The sequence below is a fragment of the Solanum lycopersicum genome, chromosome 7, assembly GCF_036512215.1.
Source record: "Solanum lycopersicum chromosome 7, SLM_r2.1".
NCBI lineage: Eukaryota > Viridiplantae > Streptophyta > Magnoliopsida > Solanales > Solanaceae > Solanum > Solanum lycopersicum.
This window is the reverse complement of record NC_090806.1, coordinates 67,821,374-67,840,468: the sequence shown is the minus strand read 5'-3', so window position 1 is coordinate 67,840,468 and position 19,095 is coordinate 67,821,374. Positions and strand designations below refer to the sequence as shown.

Genomic DNA, 19,095 nt, shown 5'->3' with positions numbered 1-19,095 from the left:
AGTAGGCATATATATTGGATAGATAAATCATAGTCTGTTTGATCAAGTTTTTAAATCAACTATTTTTGGGAAGTGTTATTTAAAAAAAATATTTTTGATGAGAAGTTTGTATTTGGCTTATCAATTTAAGAAGTGTTTTTAAAGTGTATTTTTCTTAAAACTATTTTTCAAAAAAAAATGTTTTTGGAATTTGCTTTTATATTTTTAGCTTCTGAAAGATAACTGCTGCTACTTCAAGAGGATTTATTTTGTCCCATAAATTTGATCAAACACCTTACTTTTCTAAAATATTGAAAAAAATAAATAAAGAAAGAAAGACGTTTTCAGTTGAATACTAAAGGGTTTTTGTAGAGGTCGATATAACTGGTATTTATTCATATAAGTGGTGCTTGGATTCAATAAATTATAATTCCAGTACCCATATATATATTTCTATAGTTACAAACATATTAAGAATAAGAAATATCATAAATATTCTATAGTTACAAACATATTTTCCATTTAGAATAATGTTATATTGAAATATATTTCTACTCACGATTTTATAAAAGCTAATCTAAGGATACTAACTAAACATAAATGTAAAAGAGTGACACTCTAATTTGCCTTTATGAACACAACGACGCTTAGCACTGAACTAGAATACATAAAAATGAATTGAGAGCATTCATGACATAATGCATGCATCACAACAAAAATGCACAGTTCCATCACACCTCAATAGTCAACATAAACCATCAAATATATAACACATAACATAGAAGGAAAATCTCATAGAATCATACATAAAGTATTCTTAATTTAAAGATTCAAATATTAAAGATTTATCAAATCAATGAGTCAATTATTCAAAAACCTAAACTATTTTACATCTCTTATGTACTTTTATTCTACCTTGATCCAAAAGTGATCAAAACTCATTCAATTTCTTAGTTAAATCATCCTTGTGTCATTTCTTCCTTTGTTGCATTTTCCAACTTTATATCATGTACATGTTATTTTATCTCCCTTTTCAAATATTAAAAAATAATATTTATTTACATAATTACAAAATATGAATTAATTAAACAAAACAACATAATAAATAAATTTTTAATTCACTATAGATTATTATTTTGTTTATTGACTATCTATTGAGTCCAGTGGCGTGGAAGTTAGTGAGGTAGTTATAGCCAACATATGTACAATTAGTTAACAGTGGTAAAGCAATATAGATTGGAGTTAGTTAGATAAATGCATTTAGCATTTTAGTTTCAGATCATGTATATAAGCAGACTGTAGTTCATTGTTGTATTGTGATATTGAATGAAATGAATATCTTTTCTTCTCTAAACACTCTCTTGTCTTAATAGATAGATCAAATATCACAGCTCTAAGTCCATGGTGTAATCCATGGTAGCTGAACTTTACATGGTATCAGAGCATTGATATATCCTTCCGCAAGTATTTTTTCTTCTTCTTGTTCTGAATCCTTTATTCGAAGATGAATCAGACACAACAATTCAAATCGATCCAGTAACTCAGGTTAATCCAGTTCTAATTTGAGCTAATTCAATCATTGATCATAATGATCCTCTGTTTCTGCAACCTACAGATACTCCTAGTATAACTCTGATTGCGATTCAGATTATTGGAACTGAAAATTATGCTTTGTGGAGTAGGTATATGAAGATAGCCCTCTTTGGAAAGAATAAATCAGGGTTCATTGATGGAAGTTATGTGTGATCATTATATTTAGGAGCTTTACTCAATCGATGGGAACAGTGTAATGCAATTGTTCTCTCGTGGCTCATGAATGTTGTCTCGAAAGAGTCGATGACTGGAATTGCATCTGTGTCAGATTCTCATAGAGTCTGGGAGAACCTTAAGGAGAAATTTGACAAGGAAAACAGCGTGATATCTTTTCATTTGCACAAGGAAATTGCATTCCTTGCTCAATGTAGCTTATCAACCTCAGTCTATTTTTCTAAGCTTAGTGATCTTTGGGATGAATTTGATTCCCTAATTTCTCCTCCAACATGCAATTGTGAAACCTCAAAAACATTCAGTGAGTTAGTGTTGACAGAAAAGACAGATTTGTAGCTAAAGGATTGCCTTTTGTTTTCTTAGGTTAATCTGCCACAAAAAAGGGTTATAAACTTTATAATATGCATGCCAAAAGAGTGTTGTTTAGCAGAGATGTCATATTTCATAAATCCATCTTTCCTTTTAAACAAATGACTACCAGCCCTGACCCTATCTTCCATGTATTGCAATTTGCTAATGATTTGGTAGTTGACAATTCCTCTCCAACCTCAAATTCCACACCTATACCTTCTCCTATGCCTTTTCCTGAAGCTCCTATTCCTTTACCACCAGGGAACTCAATCAGACATTCTTACAAGACTAAGGTTGCCCAAAAATGGTTTACTGATTATGTGGTCAACACTTGTACCTATCCTATGTCCAACTACTTAGGCTATGATTTGTTATTTCCTACCTATCACGAATGTCTTATTGCTCAAACATGTGATGTGGAGCCTAAGTTTTACCATGAAGCTGTCAAGGATGATAGGTGGATTCTCGCGATGCAACAGGAAATAGATGATCTTGAAGAGAATGATACATGGGATATTTTTGATATACCTCCTGGAAAGAATGTTGTTGGTTGCAAGTGGGTATTTAAGATTAAATATAAGGCAGATAGTCAAGTTGAAAGGTTCAAGGCGAGGCTAGTTGCCGAGGGGTTCACTCAGCAAGAGGGCATTGACTATTTAGAGACTTTTTCACCAGTTGTCAAAATGGTGACTGTAAGATATGTACTTGCTGTTGCAGCTCCCTCTCGTTGGCCTATTTTTCAAATGAATGTTTACAATGCATTCCTTCAAGGTGATTGGTGCAAAAAGTTTACATGCAAATCCCTTATAGTTTTCAAAAGGTTTTGTACACAAGGTTTGCAGGCTCAAAAAGTCCTTCTATGGATTAAAACGGGCCTCTAGGCAGTGGAACTTGGAGTTTACTGCTGCTTTGCTTGATTCGAGCTTCATATAGAGTCATTATGACTGCTCTCTTTTCACTTTTACTATTGGCACTGCTGTCACTGTTATTTTGGTTTATGTGGATGATCTCTTAGTTTCTTGATCTAATGTTGCTCTCATTCAATCCACCAGAACTAAACTTCAGCAGAAGTTCTGGGTGAAGGACTTATGTGCTCTCAAATTTTTTCTTGGCATTGAATTTTCTATGGGGTCTTTTGGTATTTTGCTAAATCAGAGGAAGTATGCCCTTGAATTAATTGTTGATTCAGGCCAAGGGGGAGCTAAACCTGCTTCTACTCCTCTTGATTTCAATCAAAGACTCACTTCTCATGAGTTTGATATAGCCACAGGAAATGATAATGACAAGTTGTTACCTGATTCAAGAAATTATCAAAGATTGATAGGCAAATTATTATACCTAACTATGACTAGACTTGATATTACCTATGTTGTCAAAGTTCTTAGTCAATTTATGCACAAGCCAAAAGAATCTCATATGTTGGTTGCACTTAGAGTAATAAGGTACATAGAAAATGCCCCAGGACTTGGTCTGCTCATATCTTCAGCATCATCTCACAGCTTAACTGCATATTGTGACTTAGACTGGGCAGCTTGTCCACAAACCAGTAAATCAGCTATCTCGAGAAGTTTTGCATAAGTTGAATTCAGAAGTATGACATCCAATGTTGCAGAAATATCTTGGCTGACAGGGCTTTTTAAAGAGTTAGGTGTAACACTTGTGCAACCTACTAATCTACATTGTGATAGCAAGGCTGCAATTCAAATAGCAGCAAATTCAATTTTTCATGAGTGTACCAAATAGACATTGACTGTCACTTTGGGAAGGAGAAAATGAACAGGGATTAATCAAGACTCAGTACATAGGAACTAAAGAACAACCACCTAACTTGCTCACAAAAGGATAGGGAAAGGCACAACACTATCATTTGCTCATCAAGCTTGGAATGACGAATGTATTTTTGCCATTCAGCTAAAAGGGGAGTATTGAGTCCAATGACGTGGAAGTTAGTTAGGTAGTTATAACTAACTTATGTACAGTTAGTTAACAGTGGTAAAGCAGTATAGATTGGAGTTAGTTATATAAATACATTTAGCATTTTAGTTTCAATTCATGTATATAAGTAATTCATTGTTGTATTGTGATATTCAATGAAATAAATCTCTCTTTCTTATTCTCTAAACACTCTATTGCCTTAATAGATTGATCAAATATCACAGCTCTAAATCCATGGTATAATCCATGGTAGCTGAACTTTACACTATCTTTCATTTTCATTAGGCTGTCACCAACATAATTACTAGTAGAAACAAATAACTAAGTCGTAGTAATCCTCAAACTCAGATTGCTTCTTGAAGCTTGTTGTTGCTTATTCATTGTGTTATAATTTGACATTAAAATTGGATCTATGTCGCAGGACTTAATATCTTACTTGCCGTTGTACTCGGATGAGATAAATATTTACAATTGTTTACATACATTGTAATATATATATATATATATATATATATATGATATAATAGTTCCAAATAATAATCACAGTCAACTTTTATCCTTTAATTGACCTCTAGTAAATGCTTATGCAGCTAATTTAGAATTTTTAATAGTAAGTTAATATAAAATGAGATAAAAGTTGTAGTTTTGTTTAGATATATGATTTTGAAATTTTTGTGTGGTATATTTTTTACTTAAGAATCTTATAAGTTGTAAAACTGTTAAAATATTTTTAATTATTTATTTAATTTACCAAATAAATAAAAAATTATCAAATCGTATTATAAATTATTACAAAATCATTATGGTCCGTCTTATGCACTAAAAATAGATGAACTTTTGATAAATAAATATAATTAAAAAAAATAATGAATTTGAATGATAAAGTAGGAATTGATTTAAACTAATAAGAAATTTTATATTGGTGAAAATAATAAATTTATTAAAAAGTAGTAATACAATTATAAAAAAATTTAACATATGAAATCAATAACTACTAGATATAACCGTGGGATCATTAAAATATAAACTTCCGAATCTACGTATTTGAAAAATTCTAAATCATAATTTTTGAAGAATATAAGATTTATCTCGTAATATAAAATCATGATATGCAATCAACCTAAAATCAAATGTTCTAAAAAAACACTTGAGTTGGTATATTACATTGTCTCCCCATAAGTTGGTGAAATTATGCTAAAGAAGGACCCACTCTTTTTATTATTTATACATTTAACACCCTTTGGTTTCTGTGTGTCCCCTCAACAAAAAAGTTAATTGTCGAATGGTCCTTCAACTTTAACAACTTTTCATTTAAGTATATAATTTGTGATTGAAATGAACATGTAGGGTCCTTATGGCTCCTCCCACGTGCAATAATGTTACTTTTCTGTCCTATGGGCTAATACTATTTTCATGTACGGACCCCTCTTTGAGAATTTTCTTGGGATCTTCACCAATCCAAAAATTTATAATTTTAAAAATAAATAAATTTAAAGACAATTATGGTGAGGAATATTAATTAACTAAAATATATTAACCTAAAGAATCTTTGTTGCTTATTTAATAAAAATGGTATTTCTTTTCTGGATTGCACATGCTAATCTCCTTGGATTATCATGACCTAACTATGTTTTTTTTAAAAAAAATAATTAAAATCTTAAATATATTAATGGTTTGGAGTTTTATGTGTCATTTTTAAGTTTAAATAATTAAAATGTATTTTGTAGAACTAGTTAAGATGCGTATAAGTTAACTTCAAATGACATGTAACGTGTTAGTTAATTAATACATTTTGAGTATCTATGAGTATGAAATACTACACACATTAAAAAACATTGAGTCCAAGGGGTTTTAATTAATCTTGAAAGTTATAATATATGGGGTAACAAGAAAAATCCAATAATTGAAGTATGAAATTAATAAAAAAGAGAGAGTTTATGGAAACTTTTAACGATTATTTTTTTTATTAAATATGTCAATATTTTTTCATTTATAAATCTATGTGTAATCATTTCTGATTAATTTAAGTTCTTGTCATAAAAAGAGCTCAACTTAAATTCTAAGCTTCTCATTAAAAATAGAAGATTTTTTTTATTTTTTCTTCTTTTTTTGAAATATCATTTTTCAACAACATAATGAAATATAGTATGAATTATGGAGAGCAAATAATCCCTCAAGATTCTAAATTAACCACGTTCGAATATAAAAAGTGGTGAACTTAAAATCAAGAATATGATCCAAGATTAATTGTTTACTCTCTAAAAACATAGCACAAAGTATTTCGTATTAATAGAAGTTCAGAAAAAAATGCATCATAATTCCTAAAACAATACATAATGATATAGTATAAATTGTTTGCATGGATCGAACTCATGACATATCAACAAAAAAATAGCTTTTACATCGTAATGTGTATATTACTCTGAAATAAACTCTCGTTATTCCGACGCTCCCTTTCTAATATTTTAATCAAAAACAAGATTAAAAAGGATAGAAAAAGAGCAAATTGATTTAAGACGTCCTATTCAAGTTAACTTGAACAAGGGGTTGGTTTTATTTATTTTTTATGATTATTATTGTAAATGCATGACAAAGAGGGAATCAAAATTATTTTATATATAGAATAATAAAATCAACGATCTCAAACTTTACAAAAACAGAAGATAATAATACTAAATTATATTGAAATAAACATATAGTAGTAAGTAGGCACATGCAGTAGACAAGTTTGCTGCGTGACAGAGCTATTTAACATGCCTTTAGAACTTATCACTAATCATTATTAGTGTCCCCCTTATTATTTATTTCTCTTTTAAAATAATATTTTTTTTTAAATTACTAAGAAAAGAAAAAAGAATCATTGATAATAAATGCATAATATAGGGTGATGGTGCTAGGAAACTACCAAAAAAATTAAACTATATAGTTAGGGATTTGGTTGAAGTCTTTTATTAATGTTAGAGGTGGGGGTGTATTGGACCACCAAAGGTTTTACAGGGGAATACCCTTCGGTTATAGACCAGATATTTCGTATCTAAATTTTGAATATAATTTTTTTTGATAAATATTACTAAAAATAGGAGCTATTTATAGATGTTTCTTATTGAAATGGTTGAAAATATTATTAACGAGTTGAATTTTATTTAATTTTCAATATGCTTTGTAGTAACCTAACATCAAAATGAATATTGAACGTTAGATATTGAAATTTTGTAAGACTCTACAAGATATGTTCAATTCGAATTGAGACTTTAGAAGGTGTGTTCATTTTCAATTAGAATTTTCGAAGGTTACTCAATCCTAAACCCCTAGTTCATACCTATATAAAGGTTTCTTAAAAGATATCTCAAAAACTCTTGGGTATTTTTAAAGATCGAGACCTAGATATAAATCATCCTAGTTTGAGAAATATACCACAAACGATTTTCGATTCATGGGATAAATCTTATGAGAGTAGATTAGAAATATGGCACAAACGACCTTCGATTCTTGGATAATAGATAAATACTATGAGAGTGATTCAAGGGAGGAGCAGAATTGTAACCTCAATCTTGATTATCAATAAAATATTTATGTTTATTCGAATTTTATTTGTATAATTTGTTTATTTTCTACATGTTTAAAATTTATTACGAACACGAACATCAAACGAAAAATATATAAAAAAAGACAAGAGGCGGGCTAGGTCTTTCTTTTTTTTTATTTTTCTTTCTAAAAGGGACATTCACATAGCCTCCATGTGAGTGTGATTTGAGACAAAAGAAAGAGGAAGATAGGGGTATAACAATTACAAACAGTTCACATGGGGAAGAAAGAAGAAGACATGATTCTAATATCTTACTTTTTATTTTTCCACAAACTCATCTTCCCTACATAACCCCCACTATACCTTTATCCTTTATATTTTAATTTTATTTATCCAATATTATATATAATACTATAACTTTATGTTTTTTCTTTATCCAATTTGCAAGGATTTCTCATTTCTATATACCATTCATTTTTAGTCCCTTGTTTTATTTACAAAATATTGTGTAAATGTTTATGACTTATGGTAAGGGGTGCAACTATTTCACCAAATCAAATCATTTTAAAAAATTTTGAATTCGAATGTTTTAAAATGAAATTTTTCTTGTTAGTATGTGCTTTCGTATGAATCATAATTTAATTAAATTTTAATGTGAATATCGTGCGTAAAATAACAATAATTTACTTTGTTACTATTTTTTTCAAAAAAAAAAAAAGAGGAAAGGTCAAAAGGGTCACATCGGTAGGCACGTGGTGGCTGATTCCTCCAGTTAATAAACCGTTGAGAAAAGACTAATTTCCCTCTCTTCACAGCTGTTGCTAGCTGTCCTTAATCCCTTCCCATGTGACTCACTATTCCTCTCCCTCCAAATTCAAATAAAAAAACAAAATTAAATAGTTTACCGAAAACATGATTTTTTTTAGATAGTAAGATACGAAGATTGTTAATAAAAGTAAAAGGTTAGTAGGTAATTATGAGTTACTTTATTAGTAGTCAAATAGTTGACTTGGTGATAGTATAGAGCATCGTAGTAATTTATACGTAGTGTTTGCCTTTTCATAACTAATATAACCATTCATGTGTTTTGTTGAACGCACCTTGTTGTTACAATAGTTCCTTACATATATATTCTACATTGCGTAAATTTTGACATTCAGTATTGTTATGATTTGTTTATTATGTTTCAATTGTCACACTATTTAGGTGTTCTTTGGATTTGTTGTTCTTGAATCGATGATATTTAAAAAAAAAAAAACTTTCTATTTCTACATGATAATGATAAGATCGGTCATTATATATTCTACCCTTTGTAGATCACACCCGTTCCCTGGTCAAAGACTTGGTTGGATGCGGGATCTACTCCACGAGGAGCGGTACGGACGTAGATGATATCATCACGACCCCTCTTTTCGCAAACTAAGGCAAATAAAGAGTCTTATTCTCCCTTTCAGTCAGCCGGAAGTAAGAAGATTGCTGCTCTAGCCCTAGCTGCTCTACGCGGATACGATCTTTCCTTACTGAACAGCTTAGAATCTCATTAAATATGTTATTGATGTTTTAGTGATTAAATGATATAATAATGCATGCCAATTAATAGTCAAGTACTACATTTTTTTTAATTGTTTTTTTTGTGTGTGTATAGACACATATCATAATATCATGCATTTATTTATATGATATGAATATGAAGTGTATAGGAATAAATTTTTACCAACTTTACCTCTTCAAATAGATGTATTCATAATACACCTTATTATATATCCTTTACTTCATCTTCTTTACATCCCAAAAAAACCTCAAATTCTTCAATACAATTGAAACTTTTACCAAAATTTCATTATTGCATGGCTCAACTACCACCTAAAGTTCCTACTATGGCACACAATTGGCCTTTTCAAAACATGCCTCCATTGCCTAATTCCTCCACCATCGTCTCCAATCACCACACTACTAATTCCTGGGTAGACGATTTCCTCGATTTCTCATCTTCCCGGAGAAATTCTCACCGGAGATCAGTTAGCGATCCAATTGCGTTCGTCGAAGCTCCGTTTCTCCAGCAATGCCGAGGAAACGGATTGAGTAACGGATTCGATAAATTGGATGATGAACTACTTACTACTATGTTTTCCGATGATAGCGGCGCCGGTGCTGCGTTTGCTGGTACGGCGCCGTGTTCGAATCCGTCGAGTACGAATCCTTCTACGCCGTCGGATCAAGTCAGTGAAAATGAAGATCAGAAATCGCCGGTCAGATTGGAGGTTAATCTAGTGGTTCAGCCGAAGAATGAGCCCGGAGAAGATGATAGTGATAATCAATCGCCGGTGACTAGTAAAAATCCGGTGAATGATTCTTCTGATAATAATAATAATAATTCTATTGTGGATCCAAAGAGGATTAAGAGGTAATTAAATCATTAATTTTTGCATTTTGCATATAAAAATGTTAAAGGATTTCTTCGTCCTTAATTACAGTTTCGAGTTTAAATAGATGAAATTATTTTTATTTTTTTTTATGTAAATTCAAATTTAATCCGATTCGAGAGTAATTAATTATTATTTTTTTGTTCTTCTTTTAGAATATTAGCTAACAGGCAATCAGCTCAGAGATCGAGAGTTAGAAAATTACAGTACATTTCAGAACTGGAAAGAAGTGTAACTACTCTGCAAGTAAGTTTATAATTTAATTACTCAAAACTAATTGTTCATTAATTATTTAATCATGTGCTTTTAATTAATGAGTAATTAATAAAATTAATGCTAATTAACTTTTTTTCTTTAAAATCTAGACTGAAGTATCAGCATTATCACCAAGAGTTGCATTTTTGGACCATCAAAGGCTACTTCTTAACGTTGATAATAGCGCACTCAGGCAACGAATTGCAGCTTTGGCTCAAGATAAGATTTTTAAAGATGGTTAGTACTAAAAACCCGACTCGCTTTTTATCAAATAATCACTTATTCATAAATTTCGTGTCGAAAAAAATAATTTTTATTTCTCTCTCCGAGAGCATTTTAGTGATAGATTTCGTAGGAACTGGATAGAATAATATTTTTGAATAGTTTCTTTCGTAATGAATCGATATCGATGATAATTTCATGATCATACTGACTCGGAAACAAACGACATGCATGCAATTAATGATTTGTATTAATTATCTGTACATTAATGCATTTGACTAAGAATAATTAATCATAGTGTAGCGACATAATTAACATGTTTAGCCAAAATTAAAGAATTAGCCTCTATTTAAAGCTCTACGTAACCATAGTATTTAATTTTTTGAAACAAATGAGGGTCTTCCCCATGTCTAGAGTTTTAATGCAATTAAATCCACACGTTCATCTGAATCGGAAAATTATACGGTATATATATATAATTGAATATAAAACGCGATTTAATTTAATTTTTTTCATGTGAATTTTGTAGCTCATCAAGAAGCATTGAAGAAAGAAATTGAGAGACTAAGACAAATTTATCATGAACAGAACATGAAGAAAATGAATACCGCCGATGAACCACCGTCAACGGCGGCGCCGATGAGTTGTACGGAAGAAGCGTAAGCTTCTTAAAATTGCATTGTCTTCAGCTAACTTGCGCCTTCACGTGATGTGTTTCTCTTTTCTCTTGTGGACCCCTGTGATAATTTTTAACATGATTTTAGGAAATTAATTCCTACTATTTAATTTAAAATAGTAGTAGGAAATAATTCATTCAATATTTTTTTTTTTTAAAAAAAAAAAGCAAACCCAAAAGTTTGCTTTGTTTGTATTTTATTGTGTGACTAATTTATTCTACTAAAGTATTTATCTTAATTTTTGTTACGTTAGGGTTGAGATTGAGTCGATTTAATCTAATTTAATTTGTGAATCTTGTATTTTATTCGTTGTACAAGAAAAAGGGTGGTTGGGAATTATTTTTTTTAACATTTTGTAATTTGTAAGGGTAGTTTTGGGTTTTTAATTTTGATGAACTTTTTTTTTTTTGTATTGTAATTTCCTTATTATAAGTTCTGGTATAATAACTTGTATACCTTCTGAATTTGTTTTTAAGGAATGTAAGAACAAATGATGAAAAAGAACATAAGGGAAATTTGAATTTAAGAAATTGTTTTAGATGTTTATATATTTACTTTTGTTTATTAATTCCATACTTCGTGTTTAGTTTATGCATGAATAGATCGATAAAATATTTTTCTCACTTATTTTGATTGATGTATTATCTAATTTATAAAACAAGATTATTTAGTAAGCTCAAATGCAATAGGTAAGACAATCCTAATATATTTGTTGGGCAAGAGTTATTAAGATCGATTGATTTTTCTTGTCAGGTATTTCATCTCTGTTGTATACTTTTTAGAAAGCCAAGAAAATATATCATTAATAAAGATTTAATTCTTCGTTGTGTAACTTGCTCTAGAACAAGAGAAATCTTAGTAAATCACTTAGTTAACTATATAAATTTTCACCTTATAAATAAGGATTTGATTCTTCCATTTATAATTTCTTCCCTAGTTTTTCCTTCTTCGATTTGGCTTTTCACGTGTTATTTACTTATTAATATAGTCTCAGTTTTACTATTTATCTGTGGATTTGGTGCATGAATGGAGTTGCAATAAAACGAGGCTAAAATAGCGGAGTAAATATGCAATCAAACATAGAAATTAAACGCTTAAAATGTAGTAAGTCAAATTTGGAGAAATAAATAAATCTTTTGATTAGACACCTTATAATATAGTAATATAATTTTTTTCTTTGCATATTTCTAGATAATTCTTCTCTTACTTTTTCTTGATTCTCCATTATTATAATACCATTTTCATTTCTAATACTCTTTATAAGAAACATCTCACCCCAAAATGGGCTTTAGTGTTGATGCTTGTGTAGCATTCTTCAATCATTAATTCAACATTTCAAATTTGACTTTTAGGTATTGAAAAGAATTTTATTGGGATTTGAAGGCGTTATTTCTAATTAAATGAGTCATATAGTGCACGATTCAAATTTAATCGAATCCCCAATACGATCATCAGATACTGCATAAAAAAAAAAGTCCGTTAAAGCTCATAGTTGTGTAGTAACTTTTACTAGTTACTACTGTTGATAATATTTTTTATCTCCATTATTAGATTACTTTTTTGCTAGCTTCACCAAAATTTGCTAAAAAGAAGGATTGATGCCGTTTGATATCTAAACATTGGGTCATAGCCCAACTTATCCACACTCACACCAAGTTCTATTTTTTGTGTTTATGTTTCTATAGTTTATTTAATTATTAAATTAAGAATAATTATTATGACTATGTATATTATATTAAAGAAAATATGATATTTGAAATAGTGAAAATAAGATAGCAAGGGATATAGAGAAGCCATATTAACTTAATTTGTGACGCAATGTACACTTATTGAGAAAAATATTCAATGACATAATTCAAACTACATTTTCTGCTATTGCCCATTATGAAATCATAAATGTAACTTTGTAAGTTGTATAATTTGCCTCATGGGGAATACTCTAGCAAACTTCATTATAGAAAAAAGCAAATATAGAAAGAAAAAAAATTGACATCCATCTTGAACTTTAACATAATCCAATTATTCTGAATAACGAAAAAACCCCCAACATTCAGTTAATATGAAATAGAGGGATTAAATTTTAAATACTCTTAACGAAACTTCTAATTACGCTTATAATTAAATCGATGAATATTTTAATGGGCTAGTTTTGTACCCTTCATTTTTGGAAGTAAAGGGAAAGTAGTAGAAAAATGAAATTTTATGCATGTTTTATTTGGGCTAAACTAACAAACCTAATACAAATTGTATGGCCCAGTATTTTTTTAGTATGGCTTCTATTTCATTGGTTTATAATCTGATTTGCATTTTTTGACAAAATACTTGTCAATAGATCACATTACAAGAAACCATAAATTATGGTCTCAAATATACACCCAATGCTTAAGCATATATTGACTATTAAACTCACTATCGTTAATCAGAACATATTATTATCGTTTGATTAAAAAAAATTATTATGATAACTAAAAATAAATGGATAATCAACACACATTACTATCGTTTGACTAAAAAAAATTATGATAACTAAAAATAAACGAAGGTCGCGCTAGGTAAAGTCATGGCTCATGTTACATGATCATGGAGTCTACATGAAGATGATAATTGATATTTAATTCTTTAGCTAAGCAGTGATCCTAAAGTGTTGTGAAATTAATATTATTGATGGCACGTTAGTTGAAACTAACCAATTGCAACTAGAGTATTATAGGGTAATGATAAATGGTTGAAAATTTATTTATAAACTTAAAAAGTTTATAATATATTTTTATTTTAAAATAAAATTGATTTTCTTTTAAATTTTTTAATTTTAATATATTTAAATTAAACTGGTAAAAATATTTTAAAAGATAAAATAATATAGTGTGAAATATATTATTTTATTATTCTTATTAAATTTTATGATTAAATAAATTGTTCGAGTATTATAATCTCCTTTAAATATTCAGTAGATTTGTTCCTTGTAAATAACGACATGTGAACTCTAATATTCTTTTTCTATATTATATATATAGTCGCTTTGATTTATTTGTTTCATCATTCATGTACCTAAAATAAATGAATTTTTTGTACTTTCATAAAATTGCACGACGATGAATATACTATTTCAAATTTTATGTCATAATATTATAAAGAATATATATATATATATATATATATATATATATATTATATTATGTATTCTTTTATCATAATATGTGGTGATTTTTTCTTGTTATTACGATAAATTGACAGCAAGTGTTCGTTCCTTTGTATTTGAAAAACTTGTCATGATTTCGTTTTCATTTTTTTTTTCCTCATTCAACTCTACTTTTTTATTTTTAGCCTATTTTTTATATTTAGGCAATCCAAACTTTGAAAAAAAAATTCAGAAAAAGGTGTAAATCAAACTTCTAGAAACCTTGCGTTCCAATTAGGTGTATATACTTTTTTGGAATATAACTCATTCAATTTCGTATCAAAAATTGTAAAATATAATATATTATTTGGTTACTAAAGTTGATTTTTTTTAATCTTTTTCAAAAATTTGGATTCCAACACTGAAAAAAGAAATAATTCTTTAAGCTAAGTACGTTATTTTTCAATATATATATATATATATATATATATATATATATATATATATATATATATATATGATGTCGGCAAAGATACATCATTATCCAAAAACTGAAATTTTTCAATGTCGACAAAAAAAAATTATTTTTTTTTAAAAAAAATAAATATGATAGGATTCAAAAATTTTGAAAAAATATCTTGTTTTCTCACAACATAAGGTTGGATTTTTTTTTTTTTTAATAAACCATAAATTTGAAAAGCTGCTTGTAAATACAATACTTGGGAAAAGATGCTTTATAAATTATAATTAAGGAACTTATAAAGTACTCCTAAAGCCTGAATCTTCAAGTATGATATAGTTCTAAATTCAAATACAAAAATATCTGATTTTTTATAAGTCGAAATAATATTTTACATATAGTAAACAAACTTTTTGACGCAGGCATAAGAGTTTAAACTAAAAAAAAATTCAATATAAGCATAAGAGTCTGAACTAACTGAAATTTTTGAGTGTTATCGAACTCATAACTAATCATTAAGTAGATTCATTGTGTGAACATAACATGTAATTTTCTAATTCTTCTTGTTTAGCTCAACTATCAAATCTAACCATAAGCAGATCGTAAAAAAAAAATCACATAAATAACCAAGAAAAAATGGATGGAAGAATTATCTAAATAATACATGTTCTGTTTTATCATAATTTCTAAAAAAAAAAAAGATTATCATTAAAATTTTTTATAAAAATCTCCTCTAGGATAAATAATTCTCCTCTCGCAGATACATCTCTATTCCCTTCCTTGACATATACCAGTGATCTATTCAGAAGCCCTATCATCTCTCTGATACATTCATCCTCTTTCGGATACATCTTTCACGTATATATATATATATATTTGAATGTCCAATGATGTGCCAGAAATCGAATAACATATTCGAAATTCATAAACTTTTAAAAAAATTATAATTTAAAAAAATAAAGAGATATAATAACTCTTAATATTGTGAATTTTATGTGAATTATAATTAAAAGTTTCACAAAATCTATTTCGATAAAACGTATGGCCTATTTGGTTATTCAATTAAAGAAACTCACATGGGAAATCAAAAAAAAAAATAAATTAATTGATGGACCCCCACATTATACTTAAGAGTGACGTTGATATATATATATATATATATAAATAGATAGATAGATATAAAGAGAAATAATAAAAGAGTATACATTAAAGTTTTAAATTAACGTCTATTTATTCATACTCAATATTTGGACGTGGCTATCTGTTTACTACGTATGGACGTTATGACAAACTTTATGGGGCCATATTAATGATGTAAAAAAACAAAAAGATATTTTAGGAATCAAATTCCTCCAATCAGACAATAATACCCCCTCCAGGGGCACCATGCAAATATATATATATATATATATATATATATATATATATATATATATATCAAAGATTTTGAATTTAAAATTTTTAAGTATTGATAAATAATCATTTTTATTAGATGATATTTTACTTTCAAGGTGTGTTTGTTATGAAGCGAATTGCTTGGTAATGCTATTATCGAATATGACACTTATTTTGGTGATTTAGTCAATAAGAAATAAACTTGTATCTTTACTATCAGTTATAGCCTTTGGAATCAGGGACGGAGCTAGCATAAGTTAGGGGCTCATTCGACCCTCCTTGGTACTGGAAAAATTTATACATAGTTGACATTATTATATTTTTATGTATATACAGTAGATATCGAATCCCCTCGGATTAGTTCGTGATTTACTTCTTAAGATTTTGAATTTTTTATTGAAAATTCTAGCTCCACCATTATTTGACATGATGATAAACATTTGATCTTAACATGAATATTTTTCACCAAAAGGTTAAGTGAACCTTTTACTTATTTTTTTGTGTTTGATATAAAAATTATTATTTTAAAATTATTATATATAATTTAGATAAATATTACGGATGATTAGATGGTCTGGATAGAGGCTAGGGAAGGATAAAGATGAAATGTATTCGAGGGTCGAGAGGATATAAATAATGTAAGATGTCATTTGTGAAATTTATTTTTTAGAGAACGAAACATCATCCAAATTTTAAAACTGATCAAACACAAAGAAAAAATATAAATATATTTCTAGATTTTCGTCCATTTCCATTGCCCAACACGACCTAAATATGAGATTTTCGTAAATTTAAAGTTAATCAAATTACATGACATGAAAAAACAAAAACTATGAGGAGGGTTTGAGTGTATCAAATTAATAATGTAAAGTCAGTCTCCCTCTTCTTAAAAAAATAAAATAATACCAATTATTTTGTTTTGAAATTATGTAAAAAGATATTTTGTATTTCAATTTTTTTTTTCAATATCGTTCACTTCAAACTTATTTATTTAAGATTATACTTTTATATTTAATATAAAAAAAATTAGTGTCATTAAGTTAGTATATTTTTAATAATCTAAATGATAAACAAATCCTAGATACTAAAGTAAAGTAGTTTAAAATATTCACAGTTAGGTTTTACGATTAGTAAAAGAAAATCAAATACTAATTCAACTTAATTAACCATTCGAGATAAAAATAGTTTTTAATGTATTTTCTGCTGTACCTAATTTATTACGTATTAATTATTTTCATAAATTGGACTTATCCTAAATAATTAAGTGAGATATTTAAGAATAAAATTATACAAGTCGCAGATCCAGAAATAGGTAACATTGATATAGCCACCACAATTAATTTATTTGTTTATAATGATGAATTTTATACACTTTGAAAAATAATAAAGAAATTTGAAAAGAATAATTGATATCAAATTAACATGTTCAAATTTTATTTTAGATAAAAAGAATAAGGAAAAATAAATAGAGGAAATATTTATCTATTTTTCGTGTGGAAAAAGTAATTAAGGAAATTTTTTATATATTATTATTTAAACAAATAACTGAAATTTTGGGTCTGAAAAATGAATAAGGTGAATGGTCCTTTCAGCAAATAATAAAAAGTGAAAAAGAGAAAAGCTAAAATGTAAATTGTACGACTTCATTTTTTATTTTTATTTTTAACTTTTTTAATCTTTTTTTTTTTTTTTAGAGCATTCACTTCGGAAGTATTTAGTCAAATTTTGTGAAAATAAAAAATTATGATTTTACCTAAAAGCCTTTTTTGAGAAAAAAAAATATATATTTGGAGGTGGTTTGAATTGACCTATCGCATTGTTGCTTTCAATTCTTTTTACTATATGGAGTTTAAAAAAGATTAAAACAAACGTACTTAAATGTTTTTTAAAAAAGTATCAACTAAAATAAAAGTCAAAAGTTGGATATTTCAAACATATTAAATTAATTTTTTTATAATTTTTTAAAAAAAGCTAACTGACCACTTTTAAAAACATTATTCAATCACAAATTATTTCTCACAAAAAACATAAATTTTTAAAAAATTTAAAGGATGTAATATTTTTCCAAATAAACTAATTGATAAAACTTGGATCAACTACATTATATTTAACGCTTTTTGCTTGCTTCTCATATTCGTCCTATTCCAACTTTTATCTTTGAATGTAATTTGATTTATATCGAAATTTTTTATATTGAGGGCGAAATATTTTTAACAAAGATTATGTTATACTTTTTGTTATGATTGTCTTTTCTTTACTCGACGTTCGATTTTGATTATACTCAAATTTGTGTCAAAAATTTCACCTCTCTAACAAAATGAATTCGAAACAAAAAAACTTGAACCTAATACTTTTTATTTAAAATAAAAATACTTATCACTCTATCGTAACTATTAGCGATGTTCTGGTCCAATCGTCATTTCCTACTCATATTTAAAATGAAAAATTGAGAGATTATACAAGTGGCCGTTGTTGAAAAATATATAAAAGCTGGTGGCGTTGACATTGCCACGTATGAAGTCTAATCACTTACCTACCCCCTTATTTCCAACTCAATTTTCTTTTTAATTAAGTTCGAAAAATCAATATAAATATATATCTTTCAATATTAAAAATAAATTTTAGTTTACTCTTAGTAATAATGAGATAACTTATACAATTACGTAAATGAAATGTTGTGTTTGAAGGTAATTAGGACGTTATGCATAATTTTATATTACTGTGAATTTTATGATTAAAACATCAGACGACAAGTAAATATATACTTAAAACAGATTATAAATAAAAGTTTGGTCAAACGATCTATATATTATAAAACTAATATTGAAAAAATATAAATATATATAAAAAGAAAATCTTTCCTTAAATAAGATTCTCTAAATTATTACATTTTGAATGTTATTATTGTGTTTTTCTTTATATGAAAAGATAGATATTCAATTTGTATGATTTTAGATTTTTTATTTAAGAAGGAATAAATTAGAAGA

At 27.8% G+C, this 19,095-nt stretch overlaps 1 protein-coding gene across 1 annotated transcript; it reads left to right on the top strand.

Annotated features, from left to right (window-relative positions):
* The first annotated feature begins 8,584 nt into the window (after window positions 1-8,584).
* LOC101263229 (basic leucine zipper 61-like) lies at window positions 8,585-11,665 on the top strand. The gene is made up of 4 exons (XM_004244208.5): window positions 8,585-9,962; window positions 10,137-10,227; window positions 10,347-10,473; window positions 10,988-11,665. The coding sequence occupies exons 1-4, from the start codon at window positions 9,406-9,408 to the stop codon at window positions 11,119-11,121; spliced, it is 909 nt and encodes a 302-aa protein (XP_004244256.1). The 5' UTR covers window positions 8,585-9,405; the 3' UTR covers window positions 11,122-11,665.
* Window positions 11,666-19,095: the final 7,430 nt, after the last annotated feature.

What these genes read in the sequence shown, in the direction of transcription:
- LOC101263229 (XM_004244208.5), top strand. Translation starts at nt 9,406, where the DNA reads ATGGCTCAACTACCACCTAAAGTTCCTACTATGGCACACAATTGGCCT. An exon ending in GATCCAAAGAGGATTAAGAG is followed by an intron (nt 9,963 to 10,136) that starts GTAATTAAATCA and finishes TTCTTCTTTTAG; the next exon opens with AATATTAGCTAACAGGCAAT. An exon ending in GAAGTGTAACTACTCTGCAA is followed by an intron (nt 10,228 to 10,346) that starts GTAAGTTTATAA and finishes TTTAAAATCTAG; the next exon opens with ACTGAAGTATCAGCATTATC.